The following is an 18,455-nucleotide window of genomic DNA, read 5'->3' as shown; positions in this document are numbered from 1 at the left end:
TTTAAAAAAGTTTCTACCTGAAAAAATTCTTGTTTATAATAGTCTTCAATATCAGTCCTCTTTCTATATTTTCTATTATGCCTTTTTTAGTAATTTGTTATTCCTAATACCTTGTTAGTAAATCTCAGTGTCTGTACAGTCTTAGGAACACTGAAGAAACTGCTGATGGTACTTTAGATCATGTTCTACCCATTTCTTACTTCAGAATAATCCTCCCATGCCATAGCATAATGTCTATTCAGTTGAGAGAGCATAATTAAGTAAACTAAGGGGCAACTAATTATGTGTTTCTTTCCCCTTTCAGGCTCGGCATCAGATTGTTGAACGCCTCATGTTCAACGAAAATCACTGCATGACAGAACAAGATGTGAATGATATTTCTTTGCTAACTGCTGGATATTCTGGTGCAGACATGAAAAATTTATGCCAAGAAGCCTCTCTAGGACCCATTCGTTCACTTGGTTTCATTGATATTCAGAATATAAGTCCTGATCAAGTTCGTCCAGTAACACTTGATGATTTCAAATCTGCACTAAGCAGAGTTCGTGCGAGTGTATCACCACATGACTTGGACAGTTATGTGGCTTGGGATAAACTGTATGGTTCAGGAGGAACAGTGGTGAGTGGAACATAAAGGAGAATAGTTTAATAAACCTAACAGAATATACTTCTTAGCAGGAAGAAAGAATCATTCTTAATATGTGCAGTGAAACATTAATTATTTAAATTAATGAAAATACTGTCTCCTGATATATCAACATATTTAATTTCTTGAAGAGTTCATAGTTACTTAGCTGGTCAATACTAAAATTCCTTTCTTTTATGGAACTTATATGTTCAAAAAAAAACAGTGTTGGATTCTGTATTTAGCCAGTTTAATCCAGTCCACACCTTCATATCCTATTTTCCAAAGACCCATTTTAATGTTATCCTCCAAAATAAATTTGAATTTTCCAAGTTGCCTCTTTCTTATGATATTAAAACCAAATTTTGTATATCTTTCTCATGTGCCCCCACTCATCTCAAGCTTGATTTTTTCACCCTTATAGTATCTGGTGAAGAGTACAAATTATGAACGTCATTAAGTCCAAATATTCCTCTTAGCACCCTGTTCTGAAACACCCTCAGTCTGTAATCTTTGCTTAAGGTAACAGAAGTGTACCGTCACCCTTGGTGGACTAGTGGTTAGCGTGTTCACCACTGGACCCAAGGTTCGTGGGTTCAATCCTGGCCAAGGTCAATGGATTTTTAAGGATAATAAAAATCCGTAGCAAAACTTCCTTCGGAGGGGAAGTAAAGCCGGCTGTCCTATGTCGTAGATTTACGGCATGTAAAAACCTTACAAGCATGATACGAGATGTTTCGTAAGCAAAATTCAGTGGCCATTTCTTACCTAAGTCTCCTGATTAACTGCTAGATGGCTCTGGCAGTCAAATCAGGATTGAGTAGAAATTGTGCAGAGTTAGTGGACTATCACTCACTACTCGTAAATGCACACTTCAAGACCAAGAAACCTCCGGAAAAGGAGGTGGCGAAAACCCACAACCCGGTTGTAGAGCCAAGAAACAAACGACAACAGAAGTATACCATAATTCCTCAGGATGAGGTAAGTGTGAAAGTTGTGTATAATCACTGTGTCTACTGTCACAATTAGTTGATTTAGGTTTAATAATTTTAAATTGCATTTCACTGTGTCGAATAGAGAACAAATATAAGTTAATCTCAACGTTCTTAATTATAAGTAATGAAAACCAGAGTGATATAATTGTTCATTTTAATCAGTAATGCTTAGTGAAACACTACAATGTTTAAGAATCTGATGTATCTTCATCTGGGGGGAAGAAGTTTGAAGTTTTAAATATCTCTGGGACTTCATAAACTGGTGAACTGACAACAGGATCTGACTTTTTCTATAACAAAATGAAGTGAAAGAAAATTAACAGGAGGTTCTGGAAAGAAGTAGTGAACATACTTTCCTTTACATGGCTGTACGTATGTAGATAGGCTAGTACACAATACTACTATTGTTCATAACTTAGATTACTAAGTTAATACATAAAAATTGTATATTTATGTATGCTCTATCTTCATCCAACTTTCACAACCTTACATGCCACAGAACTAAAGTTGGATTAATGATTTTAAAGTTGATGCAAGTATAACAATCATTTATGAAACTAAAACTCATGTAGAGGCTTTGATTAAACTTACAAAAAATAGTGGCTTCAAAATGTTCTTCAGTTTTCCATCACTGTTGCCAACATCAGCCTCAGCAGTTTCCATGTGTGACTCGACCACATCAAGATCTTGTTTCACATGATTTAGAAAGGTTTCAAGTCTGTCAACCCGGCCACATAGAGCTGTAAGCCTATCTTTATACGATAGTATGTTTGGTACGGATCCATCTAGACTGTGCAGTCCATTAGTCTGCACCTGCAAACATAAAGATATCAAAGAAGCGTTGAAAGGTGTACTCTTATTTTTAAGCACATTCTTTAAATGTATGTTCATGATATTTTATCCCTCATTAGTGTTCATGTTCACATACTGCACACTAAAATCAACTGTTATGTAAAGTTGCCTCATAGTATAGGCATTCCTTTGCTTGTAGTCATAATTTCCATTGTTGACAAAGGCAGCGAGTTCTATTGCAAAGAGGCATACATTATTTTTCCATGTGTTTTGTCAAATATTCACTACATCAAAAGAGATTGAAGTAAAAGTTGTGATTTTTATAGCATTCAATATTGTGTCTTGTTCTAGTTTTATTATGATCATTTTTTGAAAAATGTTACTTTGGGCTGATACCAGTATGAGTCAAGATTGCATTTTAGTTATATTTTATACAAATTGATGCCTTCTGGTAGAACCAGTTATCTGATACAGATCACATTACTACTATATGTTAAAGGGATAAGGCTGACATGTATCCAAATTGTAAAGTTCTGTTTACTTTTCCTGATTATATTTGATTCCTTACATAGTGATGAGAAGAAAGCCTTTAAGCAGCCATGTACACTTACCATCTCCATTAGGCTTTCAAATTCTTCCAAGCGTGTCAGCATGTCATCTACAATTTCCTCAACAGGTATAAGCTGGAAAATATTAATGGGTTTCTATCAAAAGATTCTCAAGCAATGGCTGCCACTGTATCTTGTGCAGCCTTTGGACTATGTGTAATATTGCATTACTCTGTATATTAAGTGAATAATTAATAAAGATAATTCTAATAAACTTGTTAAAGAAAATTATTAAGTCATATTCAAACATGACTGTGATGGTAAGTTAGAATTTGTAACTGATGAAGTTTTAATAAATTGCCATTTTTATTTTTAGTCGAGAGACCAGAAAGGCAATAAGAATGGGTGAATGTAGCCCTTGGCCTTAAAAGATTCAAAATTCATGGCTTATATCATTGTTTCAAATACTGAAGATTGCTGTCTTCTGGGTTGTAGTCTGGTAGATGTAAATGCATGTATGATATAAACTGCAACATTTGCACCTACTAAAGAAGATAGCATCCTTTGGGTAGGTAGGTAAGAATCATGTCTCTAGATAGAAACACATAAGTTTGCGAATATTTAGGTAAATTTTAAGTGGTATATTGGCAGAAAGGAAGCTATATGCATTAACTTCATTGTCTGTGCTAACAATAAGCATAAAAAAATAAATGTGTAAACCAAGTTATTGTAACATTACCTCTTTTCTGAGATCAACTTTAAGGTATTCCACGTAGTCATTTACTATTTCATTTATCATGATTTTTGCTTAGAACCACAACACATTTGTTTCTGCCCTACATTTCGTTAAAATGTCCACTGATAAATGAAAAGTGGAAACTCTACTTATCCATGGAAATAATCGAGTCATTTATACTAGTTCCCTATCTTATCTCTAGATGGTACTACATGCTGTATTAGTGGCTGCCGCTTGATGTACGTACTTATGTATTTATTTATATTGTAAAATTGCTGTGTGTTTCATCTTACTATCATGTATCTGAAACTGGTGTTTGGTGGAACTGACATTACTATGTATACTAACTAACTAACTAACTACATGGCTTACCGAACCCAAAGGTTCATCACCGAATTAACCAAAGCCCTCCAACGGACTCCGTCTTGGGCCAACAAAATCCAGTTTCCTTCATCTCCAATCTTCCATAGATCCCGCCTGACATTATCATCCCATCTACGTCTAGGTCTCCCAAGCGATCTCTTCCCCTCCGGCTTCCCAACCAATACCCGGTGCACACGTCTTGTCCCATCCATGCGCGCTACATGCACCGCCCATCTCATTCTTCTCGACTTAATCAACCTGACAATATTAGGGGAGGAGTACAGATTTTCAAGCTCATCATCATGCAGTTTGTGAAAGCTATGCATAACTTGCGTTTCATTAACCGAATCGTAAATGTCTGGCGATCTTATTGGTGACCTACAGCATTTCAAGGAAGACTGGCTGTAGTAATAGTAAAGTAAAGCTGTCCCACTATACGCCATGTAAGTGCTTGGGGGGAGTGGAGGTATAACTCCTCTCTTTCTTGACCTCAGCACTAGATGGGGCTGAGTGGTCGGCATCACGCCCCGGCCGGCTTTACCCCCAGGAAAGAACCCCGGTACCCACTATAGAGGAGGCTGGGTGAGCCCCAGAGCCGGTCTGGACGCAGAGGCCATAGGAAAAAATCCTCTGCCCCCGTCAAGGATCGAACCCCAGTAGACTGGCTGTAGTTTAGATTGGAAATGAACCACAGCAAGTAACACTGTTACTAATTAACACTGAAGTGAAACAGTTTAATATTGTCTGTCTTTGACCTGCATGTTTCTCCTTCAAATCTACTTATCAAATATAAGTGGAATTGGTGTTTGTGGTATATGTTCAGTTACTAGGTGAATATTAGTCCATATCACTTACAAATACTTATGAATCCTTAGTTAATTTACTTGTAGTTTATCTTAACAGTTCTGTGAGTAGTGCAGACTATTTAGAACCAAATTATAGGATGTTGAATAGTAAATGGTAAAGGATGTGAAAGAGAGTGATTATGGCCTAATTTAAGGTATTATCGTAGCATTTGCCTGGAGGTACTGATGAACACCATACATGTCAGTCAGGATAGCAGGTTTCTGGGCTGAGACATTAATTCAAGACCTCTTGAATATGAGGTGGAATTCTAACCACTCGGTTATAACAGTTGGTAAGTCTTAGTATTTTTTTAATCAGAGCACCAGATTATACAAAATATTGTTACATAAAGGAAAGTATGCATCTCATTGTGAACTACAACTTTATTTACATAAGTTTTATGTGGTGTGTATGTATTTAAAAAGAGGGGAACATGATATATGGCTTGTACAGTGTGGTATCTAGTGTGATATGCTTGATACAGTATGTCTGGAATATGTCCGAAGAATATGTATACAGCCCTCTTCTTGTGGCAGTTTTAGGAACTCTATTTAGGGAGAGGGGATTGGTACTGTGCATGTTTTGTTAGATTAGAATAGAATTTATTTACATTCAATAGATCCATCGTAGGCCTAAACCAAGGATGTAGAACAGGTCATAGCACAAATACAATACTTGTTTCTAATCCAAATATAAATACATAGTTATAACAGCTATTGACAGATTTTTGGAACCACAGTATTATGGCAAAATGATGAGAACCATCACCATTATTACTTACATGTATTTATAAATTCATCTACCGAGTAGATGAAGTGAGGCAGAAGATACTCTATTAATGCTGGCTTAAATATTTTTATATCGTGGTTTAAACTTTTTATAGTAGGTGGAAGATTATTGAATAACTTAATTCCATTATAGTAAACTCCTGTTAAGAAGAGAATAGGTGGCATGCAGTGCAGAGGGTGGCTTTGAGTTGTCAAATGGTTGCTGCTGCCACCAGTGTTCTTACCTGTTATTAATTTGAAGTTTAAAGACAGTTGTGTGGTATGAGAAATTCACACCATATACACATATGGCATATATATGCAAGATCATATACACATTTTAAGATTGCTATCTTCTGGGTTCTTGCTCCGTGTAGTCTGGTAGATGTTTACCAACGTTTCAGAGGTCTTTACTGCCTCCATCATCGGGGCGACGATCTACCAGACTACACGCCACAACAACCCACAAGACAGCAATCTTCAGACTCACTATCGTGAAAACCTCAAATCCTACATATACACATTTTTCACACAATAAAAAGCAAGATGCTGATTTGTCTGAAAAGGAATGAACCACAGTTATATTTGTATTGAGAAGAAAGAATGATCGTGTTCATTGCACTGGGAGAGGGAGTGTTTTATGCTGAAAGTATTTGTATTTGATTTCTGTTTGGTTTCATGCTTGTACCTATTGTAGTGTTTGCATTTATTCCAATTTTACATTATGAAAAGTTGAAGTATACAATGCAGAAGTTTGAAGCTACTTAATGATTTCCTTTTAAGTGCTTAGGCTATATCCCAGAAGATTAGTATTAGTGACTTACATCATAATTTCTATTGATGTAAGCTCATCAAGCTGACCACCAACGATATAATGTTTAATTAAATTGTATATGGCTTCACCATGGAAAAGCTTAAGTGTACAATTTAAAACAATAACATATGTAGGTCTTTGCATTCAGTCATACCATCTGTTGTTTACATAAATGTGAATGATCTGCCTCTTGGAATAGACACTTGGGATATTTGTTCTCTGCTGTCAAATTCTGGTTTGCCTTTATTTCACACATTGTCCACTGTGGCACGCACGTGATCAGTTGGCAGCAGTACCATCAACACATCCTACAATTGTTTAAGAATTATGATTGTTTATGTTATGTAGAGCCAAGAAACTACAATATGTTAGGTTCTTGGAGGATGATGATGCAATAATAAGCAACAACATACCTGAATCTCATTGTTATAAAATCATGTTGCCAAAGAAACACTTGTAAACAGTGTAGAAACAGTAGTTTATGAGGAAGAATGGTGTTTTCAAAGTCCCAGGTTCCCAGATTTAAGGAAGAAATTAGTAAGTATATTGATGAATGTGTGTTTAATCCTAACCAAATATTAATGCAATTTATTGTATTGTTAAGTATGTTTTAATTTCACCGAGATGTCATTAAGGAATTTCAAACTTCACATAAGCCCTTTCATATACCCAACTTTCTGATCCAGAAAACGAAATACAACTGCAGTAATATTTGGCCGGTTGGGCGGGATTTTAATTTAATCTACCTCCTATCTCCAAAATATGTCTCCCCAACCTCGAAACCTCAGTTAAAGCCTCGGATAGACGGACCTAACAGACCGAATGGAAGAGGGGAATTGAGGAAGCCATGGACTGAGATCCATAGAAGAAGAAGAAGAAGACCAAATATTCCTGCTAGAAATGGTTATGCTGTTCCTTTGTCTCCAATCCCAGCTACATGGCAAGACCATTGTTCTGCCTTTGGTTCTGCTGCCATGGAATGAAGAATGCCACTAGTTGACTTTGTATTATTCATGATGTTCCTTGTAATATAATATCCTAAATTGTTTGCTTACTTCATGCTTCTTAGGTTCACATATAGTCAGACACTCATGATAAATGCTTCCTCCTCAAAGAGATAATTTTTCTTATCTATGCAGAGCCTGTATTACTCATTTTGAAATATATTTCTTATATAATATGAGTGCAATTTTAAGTCTAAAACAGTATGATGTGCAGTGTATTCTCTTTTCCCCCTTAGGCTGTGCACCCCCTCCAACAAGATATGCGCCAAAGACTGACAGCCAAATCAAGGGAATTGTTTCATATGAAAAGCAGACGACTGCCCGGTTTGATGCTGGGAAATTCCACAGCGAAAATGAAGGTGGAAGAATGCCCAGGGTAAAATTAAAATTTTTGATTTTATAAAATCAAGTGAATTGAGTGTAAATTCCCAGTGAGGGAGAATTAGAAGTTAGATTGTAGAGTGTGTCATGTCTAATTAACTTCAAAGAGTAGTGTCCTTAAGATTATAGGCACTCAGCTGATCAAGGTTCATTACCATGTAATGTGTTCACAAGAGCATGCCAGTGGACCTTATCTATAGTTATATAAATCCAGACCACATTCTCACACCATTTCTTTAAGGCCCATTTCAGCATTATTATTTCATTTATGCCTAGGTTTCCCAAGTTTTCTCCTCCAAATGCTCCCCATGCACACTTATGCATGTTACCATCTCACCTTCCTTGATTCAATTGCATTTCCCAAACCCCCACTGTGCTTTCTTCGTACAATGTGCACAAAATGGGAACAGACTTAGCTATGATGTCTGTTTGTCCATTTGCATATTTCAACTCAAGAACTGCTGATCATATTATTATGGAAATTACATCATTCATCCTTTTCAGTTTACTACAGTTGATAATAACCTACCACTAAGCAGCAAGCTAATGAATTTGTGTGTCTTTTTTTAATAAGATCTGGTTATAATGAAACAATCAGACAACTGACTCCTCAACTGTGTTTATGTTATAGAGTTAGGTTAAGATCAAGAAAGCTGTTTTAATTACCATCTGTATATGTTCTTTGACATACTCTTGAACATGAATAGAAATACAGAACACAGACTGGTAAATTATGTACCCAACAGTGAGGCTGTAGTAGACTCTTCACCCACTCAGTTATACAGTGGGCACAAGCATTTCAAGTGTTTGGTGGGGTTTGACTGTAGTGCAGATCCAAATATTCTCATTGTACTTTTATTACTGCAAAGGTGCCAGATATTAAAACAACAAACAGTTAAAAATGTAATCTTCAAAATGTAATTTAGTAATGATATGAAATTCTGGGGAAAATTTATTGAAGAGTATCAAAATTTGGATTAATACTATATGATGGATTAACACTATATAAAATGCTGCCCTGTCTATGCGGAAATATGTTTGGAAAGTGTTCTATTCCAGAATATACATATTATCCCCATGCATTCTTTGCATTGTGCATTCAGAGGTATTAAATCTAGTTTGTTCAGTAGTTCCCACTTTGGCCACCAGATTGTAGCACGTCATTAGTCTACCTCATGAATTTTCTCATTCATAATTTTGTCATCACCACTCGTAGGATATTCAAAATTTCCACATCAGACTTCATCCAAATCTGTCCATTGGTTCTCTTGTAGAATTGACTAGACAGACAGGTGGATGGATACACATGCCAGCTCATAATGCATTCTCCCTGTGTACTAAATGCAAAGAATGCATAACAACTATTAAAATCTTTGGGCTCATTATACTCTGTATCTTTTAATAAACTCTTCTTTTTTATTTCTTCCACACGTTACATTACTGCAACAAGTGCAGTGTTTTGTTTCTTTATTAATCTCATCATTACAGAGTGTTAAATGTGCCGAAGTTCAGTGTAATCCATGAAGAATGTTCATATATGTGTGGTTGACAACAAACAAACACACAGGACCAAGTCTATGGACATTTGTGGACATGCTCATATGTGACTATGACCCCTAACTCTTGGCCATGTTACGTATGTGTCAGAAGATACATCTTTATGTTTCCCTTACATTGAATAAGTGTTAAATAGACTTGAGTTGTGAGGCCATGTACTTCATAGGTGGCTCCAACATTTCAGAAAATGTATCACTACCATGTTCTGGGTAGAGGTGTGAAGACTGAGGTTATATGTTCTTCTGAAACGGTGGTAACGTTGTGCGAAGAATGCCTTTGGAATTTTTGTGTACTTGAGGGAGTACATGTTTCCAATGTTGTTTTACCTATTTACAAGTTCTTTATACCATATTCATTCATTGCCCTCACAATGTAGCCTGTGTATCATAAAATGTCATTCTGTAACATTAGAACCAACAAATATGCTGTGCAACTGTTTAGGTTGAGTGTCATTGTAATCAACAATCAGTCAGAATACCATTACATCTGTCTGTAGTAGAAACTGCAATGAACAGAACCTGTCTATAACAGGATATGTACCTGTTTCTGTTTCTGAGGATATACAGTAAAACAGATATAAAATTATCTAGATAGATTAGTAAACAGAACCTATTTAGCTAAGAATCAAATAGGAGAAACAAAGATGTAATATAAAATGGCTGGATTATTTATTATCTGCTCACATAATATTCCAGTTCCATTAATTATCTGCATGGAACAGTTCTGTCACTAATTGGGAAGAATTTCGTTATTGTACTGTTAATACTATTGGAAGAAGCTAAAATAAAATGTGCATTGCTCAGTAACTGTAATGCATGTATGTAGCATGGATTTATGATTGATGATGTGGTTCAAACAGTTATATCACATGAGGTTTGTTTATTCTTTCTCTTCTGGTATTCCGTAGCTGTCTTAAAGGGGAACTTGCTTGAAACAGAACAAAAAATGTTCCAGTTCTTTAGGATATCAGGTAACTAGGTTTTTCTATATTATGTAATTGTATCTATTTCAGACAAACACTACATTGAGCCAGAACTTGGATAAAGAAAAGGGAAAAATGAGAACATGTGATACTGAATTTATGTGCGAGACACCAAGGAGCAGAAAGCTTACAATGGAAAAAGAATTACCCGAAGAACAGGTGAGAATCTCCAAGTCAGTGCCTGCTTTTTGTATTGTCTTATTTGTATGCAGTGCATGAAATGACAGCATTGTAGGCAGTCAGTGTGTCCATACTCACTACATGTTTCATTTGTGGAAGTACTTAAATTATTTTGATGAAATTTGGTATTTGAGGGGAATACACTAAAAGTTGTTGGACAAATTTCATTATGTGCTGTATTGGTCTAATTAACCTCTATTTTACTTTAATCTTAAATCACTCTTTATTTATTTCCTGCAGAGTGGCTCTCCATAAACATAACTTGTGCATGAATCATGTCATATTAGTCTCTTTAAAATCTACAGGTTTTATTTCAAACATTTTTTGATGTTGTGACTATGTAATTAAATGAAAGGAAGAATAATTTATCTATGAAACAGCATGTTAGTGTCTTTAATAAATGAACATCACAGCCACTAGGAAGTATGTAAAAATAGCGAAAAATGCAAATTTCAGACGGTACTAAAATAATATAAAATGACGTTTCAGAGATGGGGTTCTATCTCCGTCTTCAGATACCTACTCCATTGGGCCCAATAGATATCGCCTATTACTTCTTAGACGATGGAAAATATCCAAGAAAATTTTTATTTAAATGACCCACCATCGTCACGAACTTTTAGATTTGATGTACTAAAATAAAGCATGTTTTTATTTCAGGAAAGCATTGTGGAAGAGTGTTCATGTCTGGATAGTCAGTATGACAGTGTACTGAACTCACATGAATTATATTTGAAATCATTGGAAGAGAATAATTCAGCTGATTTGAGGAGAATAAATATTTCCTTAAGTACCACAGAAGCAGCTGAATGCAGCTCAGATGGTTGTGACATAACAGTTACAGGTAAGCTAAAGCATTCATGACATTAGAAACTATAAAAATATAAATCTAAGTATACTTTATTGTATGCTAGTATCAGCCCACATTTCTCAGTGAATTAAGCGACCATGACAAAGATGTGTGGCAGCAGGCTTGTGCAGCTTTACTGCATAGCTTCCTAACCTTAGCATCCTGTTGCAGTGTTACATTGCTGATGAATGTGTGGTACATCTCTGGGCAGTGTCGTGAAATATTTATATCTGTGTCAAAGAAAATCCACATTTCTTTGAAGAAGTAGCACAACGTAAGATTTGAGGTTTTCACAGTGGTGAGTATGAAGATTTCTGTCTTCTGGGTTATTGCGCTGTGTAGTCTGGTCGATGTTAACCAACGTTTCAGAGGTCATACTGCCTCCGTCATCAGGGCGAATGATGAATCGCCGCATGCAAAAGGCCGTGCTTCTTGGGTCGCTCCGACTACTGCGTGCGCACGATCCCAACACTGTAGCCGCCCATCTCGTGCTTCGAGCCGTGACTACAGTTTCACCTGGCCTGCAAGCATCGCGAGTTATGACGGCAACACGCCTGAAGTTTTTGGCTGCTTGTGGACCAACCAAACAATTGATTCATAATAATAATAATAATGTGATTAAGAAGGAAGCAGAGAAGATATTGAAATACAAGGACCTTCTCATAGAAATACAGAGAATGTGGAAGGTTCAGGCAAAAGTAATCCCAATAGTTATAGGAGTGACAGGAATATAATACATGTGGCACTTGCTAAAAACGATATGTATCCCGGAAATAGCTGCTGCCCTATGTACCTTAGGGACAAGGTCTGACTCGGGTACATGGAAGTACTTACCCCATAAAGCATAATTTTGCAACAAGACAGGGCTCCAGCCCATTATGCTGCTGATGTTCATGCTTTTCTGAGCAACTAATTTCCACTGTGGATTGGACAAAATGGACCTCTCATCTCATCTCCCAGATGTCCAACATGACCACCCACATTTGATAACTGGTTTTGGTCTTGTGTGAAAGAACAGTTTAGCATAATTCACATGCACTCTGTTGCTGAGTTACAGACAATGGCCATATCTTCAGTACCATTCCTTCAGTAATATTCTAGCAAGACTTCCCAGCAAACTTAGTGATGAATGCAAATATGTGTTGATAATGATGGTAATGATACAAACCAGTTGGATGGATGAGTGTTATGTGGTGATGGGTGTGACATCTCTTAATTCCATAACACTTGCATTGATATCAGCATCATGTTCCTTTGTAATTGAAATGTTTCCATACTAACACACTACTCTTGCGTTCTGCCTTCTGCACAATCTGATCAAAATTTTTGGCCATCCCTGAATTTATTCTGTAATGTTTATGTGCAGAATCAACACCAAATGACCAAGACCAAATATCTGAGCTTTGGTGTGAACTGCAAGCTTGTCAGGTACAGCTAAAATCAGATGAAGACTACTTGAAGAGGGAAGAGGAGGAAGCTGCATTCTTGGAGGAAGTCAACAAAGCAGTCGTAAGTATAAGTGCAATTTTAAAGAGTTGTCTCCGTTAGAGTTCGTGAGATTGTATACTCTGATGTGGGCCAATCGCTACGTAGACGGGTTATTGATTTACCTGACTGCAACAGCACGCCATCATCGGTCTAATTCGGAAAGTCTTTTTACATGCTGCCATCTGTACGCTACATTCAATGCGTACGAACAGTTGCATTATTTTCGAAAATGATTTTGATCTTTACAATATATATTGTATATTTAATTGTTTCGTTTCTTAATTTCCGTCACTTTGATGTGTTGAATTCAATTGTAACCCTCCTTATTTACGTATGGTGAAATCTGTGAGCGAATCCTTACGTATCATGTTACAACGCGCCTGGGTAACCGTAGTCACTATCTGTATCTTCGCCATAAAATTCTTTCTGTACTCATATTGTACATTTGTTAGTCTTAAAACGTATCTGTGCACAAATAGGAACCAGTTATAAAATATAAAGTAAGGTCTTTGTGCATAATTCCTTGTTGATAAATGTTGGTGATCGTGGCCGATTTCGCGTTTCCTCCACCTCGCGACTTTGATGCCTTCGTGTGAATTGATTACAAGTGTTGTGACACGAAAGAGTATAATTTTTTTTTACTTACCTGTGGCTCGACGTCCATACAAATTATCATCAATTTCCGTCCACCCATTGTCTATTTCGAAAATTCGTGCACATCACGCCATGTTCAGCTGACGCTGATTACCCCTGTTGGGTTGTGTTAGGTTAGGATAGGTTAATGGGGCATCTGCACAGAAGGTGATGTGCAGTGACGTGATGCAAGATGTCTATGTTAAGGCATTGTATGAATTTTATTATCGATTGCTGGAAATTAAACACTCAAATATTTCAATGTTCTTAAATTTTTTAACAATTTTGTGTTTGAGTCACTACCATGGCATTACACTTCAGAGATTTTACATTGGTCACCTACTTGTGGACCTCACAACACAAATGGCTAACGTCAATTATGCATGTTTTTAGGCAATTGTAGTTGTTGAATTGCATGAGTGGTCTGCTTCCGCTTAAGTGTTATTAATAAACATATTCAAATTTTGTTTTAAAGTATAGTGAGTGCATAACTCCTTGTTGTAAGAGTCATATATTGGTGATGGTGGCCGATTACGTGTTTCGTCCACCTCGCGACTTTGATACCTTCGTGTGAATTTATTATAAGTGTTGTGACACGAAAGAGTTTGAATTTTTATTACTTACCTGTGGCACGACGTCGATACGAAATTTCAGCAATTTCCGACCATCCATGGTCTATTTCGAAAATCCGTGCGCAGGTCATCATGTTAAGCTGACGAAGAATACCCCAGTTGGGTTGTAGTGGGTCAGTTAGGTTAGGTTAATGGGGCATCTGCGCGGAAGATGATGCGCTGTTACGTGATGCAAGATGTGTATGTTAAGGCATCGTATGAGTTCTATTATCGATTTCGGGATCTTGAACACTCAAATATTTCAATGTTCTCAAAGTATAGGACAATCTTGTGTTTGAGTCACTACCATAGCTTTACACTTCAAAGATGTTACATTTATTACCTTCTTGTTGACCTCGAAAGACTCTTGGCTCACGTCACTGATGCATGTTTTTATGCAATTGTGGGTGTTGAATTGAATTAGTGGTTTTCTCACGCTTAAGACTTGTTAGTACACATGTCAAAATTTTATTTTAAATGTATCGAGATATTACAAAGATCCGGCTTGTCAGAAATATATATGTATACATATGCACAGAAAAGTCACATTTAGACACGTCCAACTTCTCCAAGTCAGGTACACGTGGAATTTATTTGTCTGTCACCATAGGAATCACAAGCCTCTTTTGTGCACACATGTAATGTCGAAAGTTAACTCACGGAGTTTAATGCTACATTTCGGCAATTCACACTAACACGTACATCAGACCGTTAGTGTAATGTTCTACTTGTCTCCATCTTGCATACGTCACTGTATGGAGAACGTCATCTCGTCTTCACTGTACGAAGCACACAGTAGTTTAATATGTGTTGCAGGAAATAACACAGATAACAAATTTGTGAATTTGTTATCTGTGTGGCTGACCATGGCCGTGATTGTCTAGTGGTGGTTGACCACTGCACCATGAAGACATGTGGGGGAGTTGAGTTATAACTGCACACATTCTTAAACTTGGCAACACCTGCAGGTAACCAGCTTCTTCCACCAACTGGTCCCCTTACCCCTGGAAAAGAGCACCTGGTATCAGCTGAACAGGTTGCTGGGTGATGTAGTTCTTAAACAAAATATTTCTGCCCATTGCCTCCTGATCCATCATTCATAATAATTCCTGTGAAAATCACCATAAGCTTAATAGTGAACTTCTGTTGTCTTGCATTGGGTTCCATATTCAGGAAGTCTTGGGTTCATTTCTTGGTCTAGAGGCCAGCATCTTCATTGTTTGTATGTTATTTTCTCCCCATTTCTTCTTACTCTGTCCAGGAAAGTGATGGGACACAGCCATAGACCAAGTCATTATTGGTTCATTACACATTGTTGAAAATTTAAGCAACCATTCAAAGTCTTGGTACCATTGAATGATATTATGTTATTTTATCAAGCTTCAAAACACTTATAGTCTTCATTCTTTCTGTATCTATCAGAGGCACCGATATCCAATTTCCCATGTTTCTCTGCCAATACTGAGTATGCATTTTGTAGTTATTTTACCATTAGTATAGGAGCAGCACCCTCTAACCACCTAACTTTGGGTACTGTAAAGCTGGGTGACCTATACAAACCATGGCGTTTTTTATTATATCCTCTATTCCCTGCTTACTTCAGTCCTCATAGGCCCAGGTATTTTACTCGACACTTTCTTCCCAACACTTATAATATGTCTTCCTCTCACAAAATAAGAGACAACATTTCACAATCACACAAAACAGCAGAAAAAATTACAAGTGGGCCTGAACATTATTAACTTCAGATGTATCTGTTTATTCAAAGGTTTAACATCACAGCCTAAACAACATGTTTGTTTTTCTCTTTCTTTTTATAGTATGATCGGATGCGTGTCCAGCAGAAATTAGTTTTAGATGCCATCAACAAGAATGAACAGTTGCAAGAGATAAAGAACAGGCAACAGTTAATGATTGACCAGAAGGATCCTGTGATGTGTCAACAATGCACATTCTCAATAGGATGTGAAGAATTACAGCAAGACAAACAGGCAGACAAGGTATTCAAACAAAATGACCTGACATGTATTAGGAAGTACTTTTATATTTTGTGACTATTATTAACAGATTCTTAAAAACATAAGGATACTATTTTAACTGCAAATAATGTTAAATGAGATGTGAAGACAATCATGAATGGTGGATAGTTAAACAATTGAAAGGTGTCATAGCCTGTTTCAAGGTCTAACTTGGCATTTGTCTGGTGATTCTGAAGAAAACCATAAAAAATTAATCAGGACTTCTAAATTTAGGTGTTAGATTTGGTTTGTTTTGTTGACTGAACTGACAGTCCTGAATAGTCACAGCATTTGAGTCAAACTCATATACCTTATACCCTATAATTTAAATTTACTGTGTCATGACATGAGATTCATTAATTTAAGCACTGTCTATATATTAAGTTTTAGTACATTCAGTTCAGTAGATAACATTTAATGCATTAAGTGGTACAAAATGCAAAATATACAAATCATTTATATAACTTCTTTTCATTTTCAAGGTGAATAAAGAGACTTCATTGCGTGCATATGAAGAAAAATTGAAAGTGGATAGAATAGTTACAGAAGTGGGACATTTAAAAGATACTCTGAAAAAAATGCAAGAGGAGAAAATCAGATACAAAGCGCACCGCTTATCCCGTGATGGACATATTGCACAGCTGGAGCGTGCCATTCAGAAGACAGAACGTGAAAAAAAATGAAATTCTCAGATGTGGAATTATGCGAAACTGAATGGTGCTACTGGCGAAATTGTCTGTTTCTTGTATCCAGACATCGACTGTGAGACACCTTCAGCATTTCCAGTATGAAAGTATATGAAGTTAACAAATTTGAACTCTGTAGATGACTGCCTTCTGGGCATTGCCTCCAAGTTATGTGATGCTTCAAAAGGCTTGCTTACTTCCTTCATCATCACAGCAGTAAGACCAATTGGAGAATAGGGTGAGGACAGAGCGATCAGTTGCAGGAAGGGGCACACTACAGTGAACTGTAGAATACAGAACTGTTCCTTGCTCCTTTACCTGGTCACAGTGGAATGGTTGGTCTTTCCAATGCAGCCCTGACCACATTTGCAGGGCATGCTTCCCATGTAGAAGGCCCGCATACTCATCGCTGTGCACAGACAGCAGCCTGCTGACAGATGGTAAAAAGGTGATGGAGACAGGGTTCTCTGGAGTGTTTGGTGGATTGAGAACCAATTGAATCTTATGGTTACTGTAGCTGTTCTGCTGAAAGTTGCCCTGAGAAACTCCATTGCTGGGTGCTCACAAATTCTACTGTAACCCCTATCTCAGTTCTGACTACCACCACCCTTCCTACAAATAGGCTGTACTCCATGGTGGTGCACAGGGTCAGATCTGTTTGTGACCAGGAAAACTTACATGAGGAGCTGGAGTTTCTCAGGGCCACTTTTAGGCAGAATAGCTACAGCGACTAGTCAATCTGACAGGCTGTCTCTCAACCGGAGAGTAGAAGCATGACCTTCAGCTGAATCAGCAGGCTTCTGTCATGGCACATCAAATCTGTGGGGCTTCCCCAAGGAAGATTTTCAGTTCCTTTCAGCATGTGACGGACTGCTTAGGACTCATTATTCCACGTATATACACAGTGCCCTACAAATGTGGTCAGGTCTACAGTGGGCAGACCAGCTGTTCCTCCAAATCCAGATACATGTGCCAGGTGATCAGGGAGACAATTGGGATTGTTATACCCTCATATGAACAAGAATTATGATCTACACCAGAGCCACTCCATCAAAGGACATAACAGGCCTCTGCTACAGAAGCAGTGCTTGTCCTGAGATGGCTACTAGGCCAGTACATGCCCTTATCAGGAGTGAGTGAGTTACAAATATCCCCAGTGTCCTTTGTCCCCTATTCCTTATTTTGCTCTTTTTTATCCTTGTGGTCTGCCCCTTCTTCCATTTCTCCCTTGCTCTCTTTTTCCTCACCTGATCCCTGTCCCCTTTGCCATTTGTCTGGCCAAGGTTCTAACTATTCCAACATGTTCCTGTATCTTGGTGATATTTTTCATGCGGAGCTTACTCAACACTCAGATGATGGAGGTGGTGACCACCTTTGAAGTGTCAGTAAACTTCTACCAAACTACACAATGCAACATTCTTACCACAAGAACAACAAATGTACACTTCAAATATAGTTTTGGCAATAACCATCGGTGCAATAGGGAATGTATGAATGTAAATTGAAAGTGTAAAATAAATTGTCTAAATTTCAGTGTTTTTACAGAATTGGTAATTAAACTGTGTTCTTCAAATTGAAA

The 18,455-nt window shown here is 37.3% G+C and overlaps 3 protein-coding genes across 17 annotated transcripts in view; 2 read left to right on the top strand and 1 right to left on the bottom strand.

Moving 5' to 3' along the window:
• The window catches only part of LOC110835868 (fidgetin-like protein 1), a 13,210-nt gene extending 11,300 nt beyond the window's left edge, over positions 1-1,910 (top strand). For all 6 annotated transcript variants that reach the window (XM_022076566.2, XM_087350499.1, XM_022076585.2 and 3 more), the window contains one exon: positions 305-1,910. In XM_022076566.2, the coding sequence (XP_021932258.2) occupies positions 305-634 (330 nt within the window). In that variant the 3' untranslated portion in view covers positions 635-1,910. The remainder of the gene's footprint in view (positions 1-304) is intronic.
• Positions 1,761-4,177, bottom strand: Blos4 (biogenesis of lysosome-related organelles complex 1 subunit 4). 3 transcript variants are annotated; one of them, XM_087350518.1, is made up of 4 exons: positions 4,069-4,177; positions 3,024-3,095; positions 2,212-2,433; positions 1,761-1,910 (listed from the first exon to the last, which is right to left on the bottom strand). In XM_087350518.1, the coding sequence occupies exons 2-4, from the start codon at positions 3,063-3,065 to the stop codon at positions 1,809-1,811; spliced, it is 366 nt and encodes a 121-aa protein (XP_087206644.1). In that variant the 5' UTR covers positions 3,066-3,095; positions 4,069-4,177; the 3' UTR covers positions 1,761-1,808. The 3 variants fall into 3 exon arrangements, with proteins under 3 accessions (XP_087206644.1, XP_021932149.1, XP_087206643.1); XM_022076457.2 differs by lacking the exon at positions 4,069-4,177 and adding an exon at positions 3,700-3,843; XM_087350517.1 differs by lacking the exons at positions 3,024-3,095; positions 4,069-4,177 and adding an exon at positions 3,700-3,836.
• LOC110835807 (uncharacterized) lies at positions 3,845-18,455 on the top strand. 8 transcript variants are annotated; one of them, XM_022076402.2, is made up of 8 exons: positions 3,845-3,935; positions 5,072-5,197; positions 7,727-7,866; positions 10,441-10,569; positions 11,251-11,434; positions 12,807-12,949; positions 15,993-16,172; positions 16,673-18,455. In XM_022076402.2, exons 2-8 carry the CDS (start codon positions 5,104-5,106, stop codon positions 16,871-16,873), a joined length of 1,071 nt encoding a protein of 356 aa, XP_021932094.1. In that variant the 5' UTR covers positions 3,845-3,935; positions 5,072-5,103; the 3' UTR covers positions 16,874-18,455. The 8 variants fall into 8 exon arrangements, with proteins under 8 accessions (XP_021932094.1, XP_021932130.1, XP_021932120.1 ...); XM_087350504.1 differs by lacking the exon at positions 3,845-3,935 and adding an exon at positions 4,736-4,752; XM_022076410.2 differs by lacking the exon at positions 3,845-3,935 and adding an exon at positions 4,787-4,889.

Source organism: Zootermopsis nevadensis, unplaced genomic scaffold (genome assembly GCF_977971745.1).
Source record: "Zootermopsis nevadensis isolate Lab colony 2312 unplaced genomic scaffold, Znev_1.0 Znev_ptg000017l, whole genome shotgun sequence".
NCBI classification, from domain to species: domain Eukaryota; kingdom Metazoa; phylum Arthropoda; class Insecta; order Blattodea; family Termopsidae; genus Zootermopsis; species Zootermopsis nevadensis.
Note: the sequence above shows the minus strand (reverse complement) of the source record. Positions and strands in the feature narration are given on the sequence as shown.

Coding starts and splice junctions, on each gene's coding strand:
- Blos4 (XM_022076457.2), bottom strand. CDS start 3,759: ATGATAAATGAAATAGTAAATGACTACGTGGAATACCTTAAAGTTGAT. Junction 3,096..3,699: donor AAGTTGATCTCAGAAAAGAG/GTAATGTTACAA, acceptor AATATTTTCCAG/CTTATACCTGTTGAGGAAAT. Junction 1,911..2,211: donor TTTTGAAGCCACTATTTTTT/GTAAGTTTAATC, acceptor ATTTTGTTATAG/AAAAAGTCAGATCCTGTTGT.
- LOC110835807 (XM_022076402.2), top strand. CDS start 5,104: ATGTCAGTCAGGATAGCAGGTTTCTGGGCTGAGACATTAATTCAAGAC. Junction 5,198..7,726: donor CCACTCGGTTATAACAGTTG/GTAAGTCTTAGT, acceptor TTTCCCCCTTAG/GCTGTGCACCCCCTCCAACA. Junction 10,570..11,250: donor AAGAATTACCCGAAGAACAG/GTGAGAATCTCC, acceptor TTTTTATTTCAG/GAAAGCATTGTGGAAGAGTG.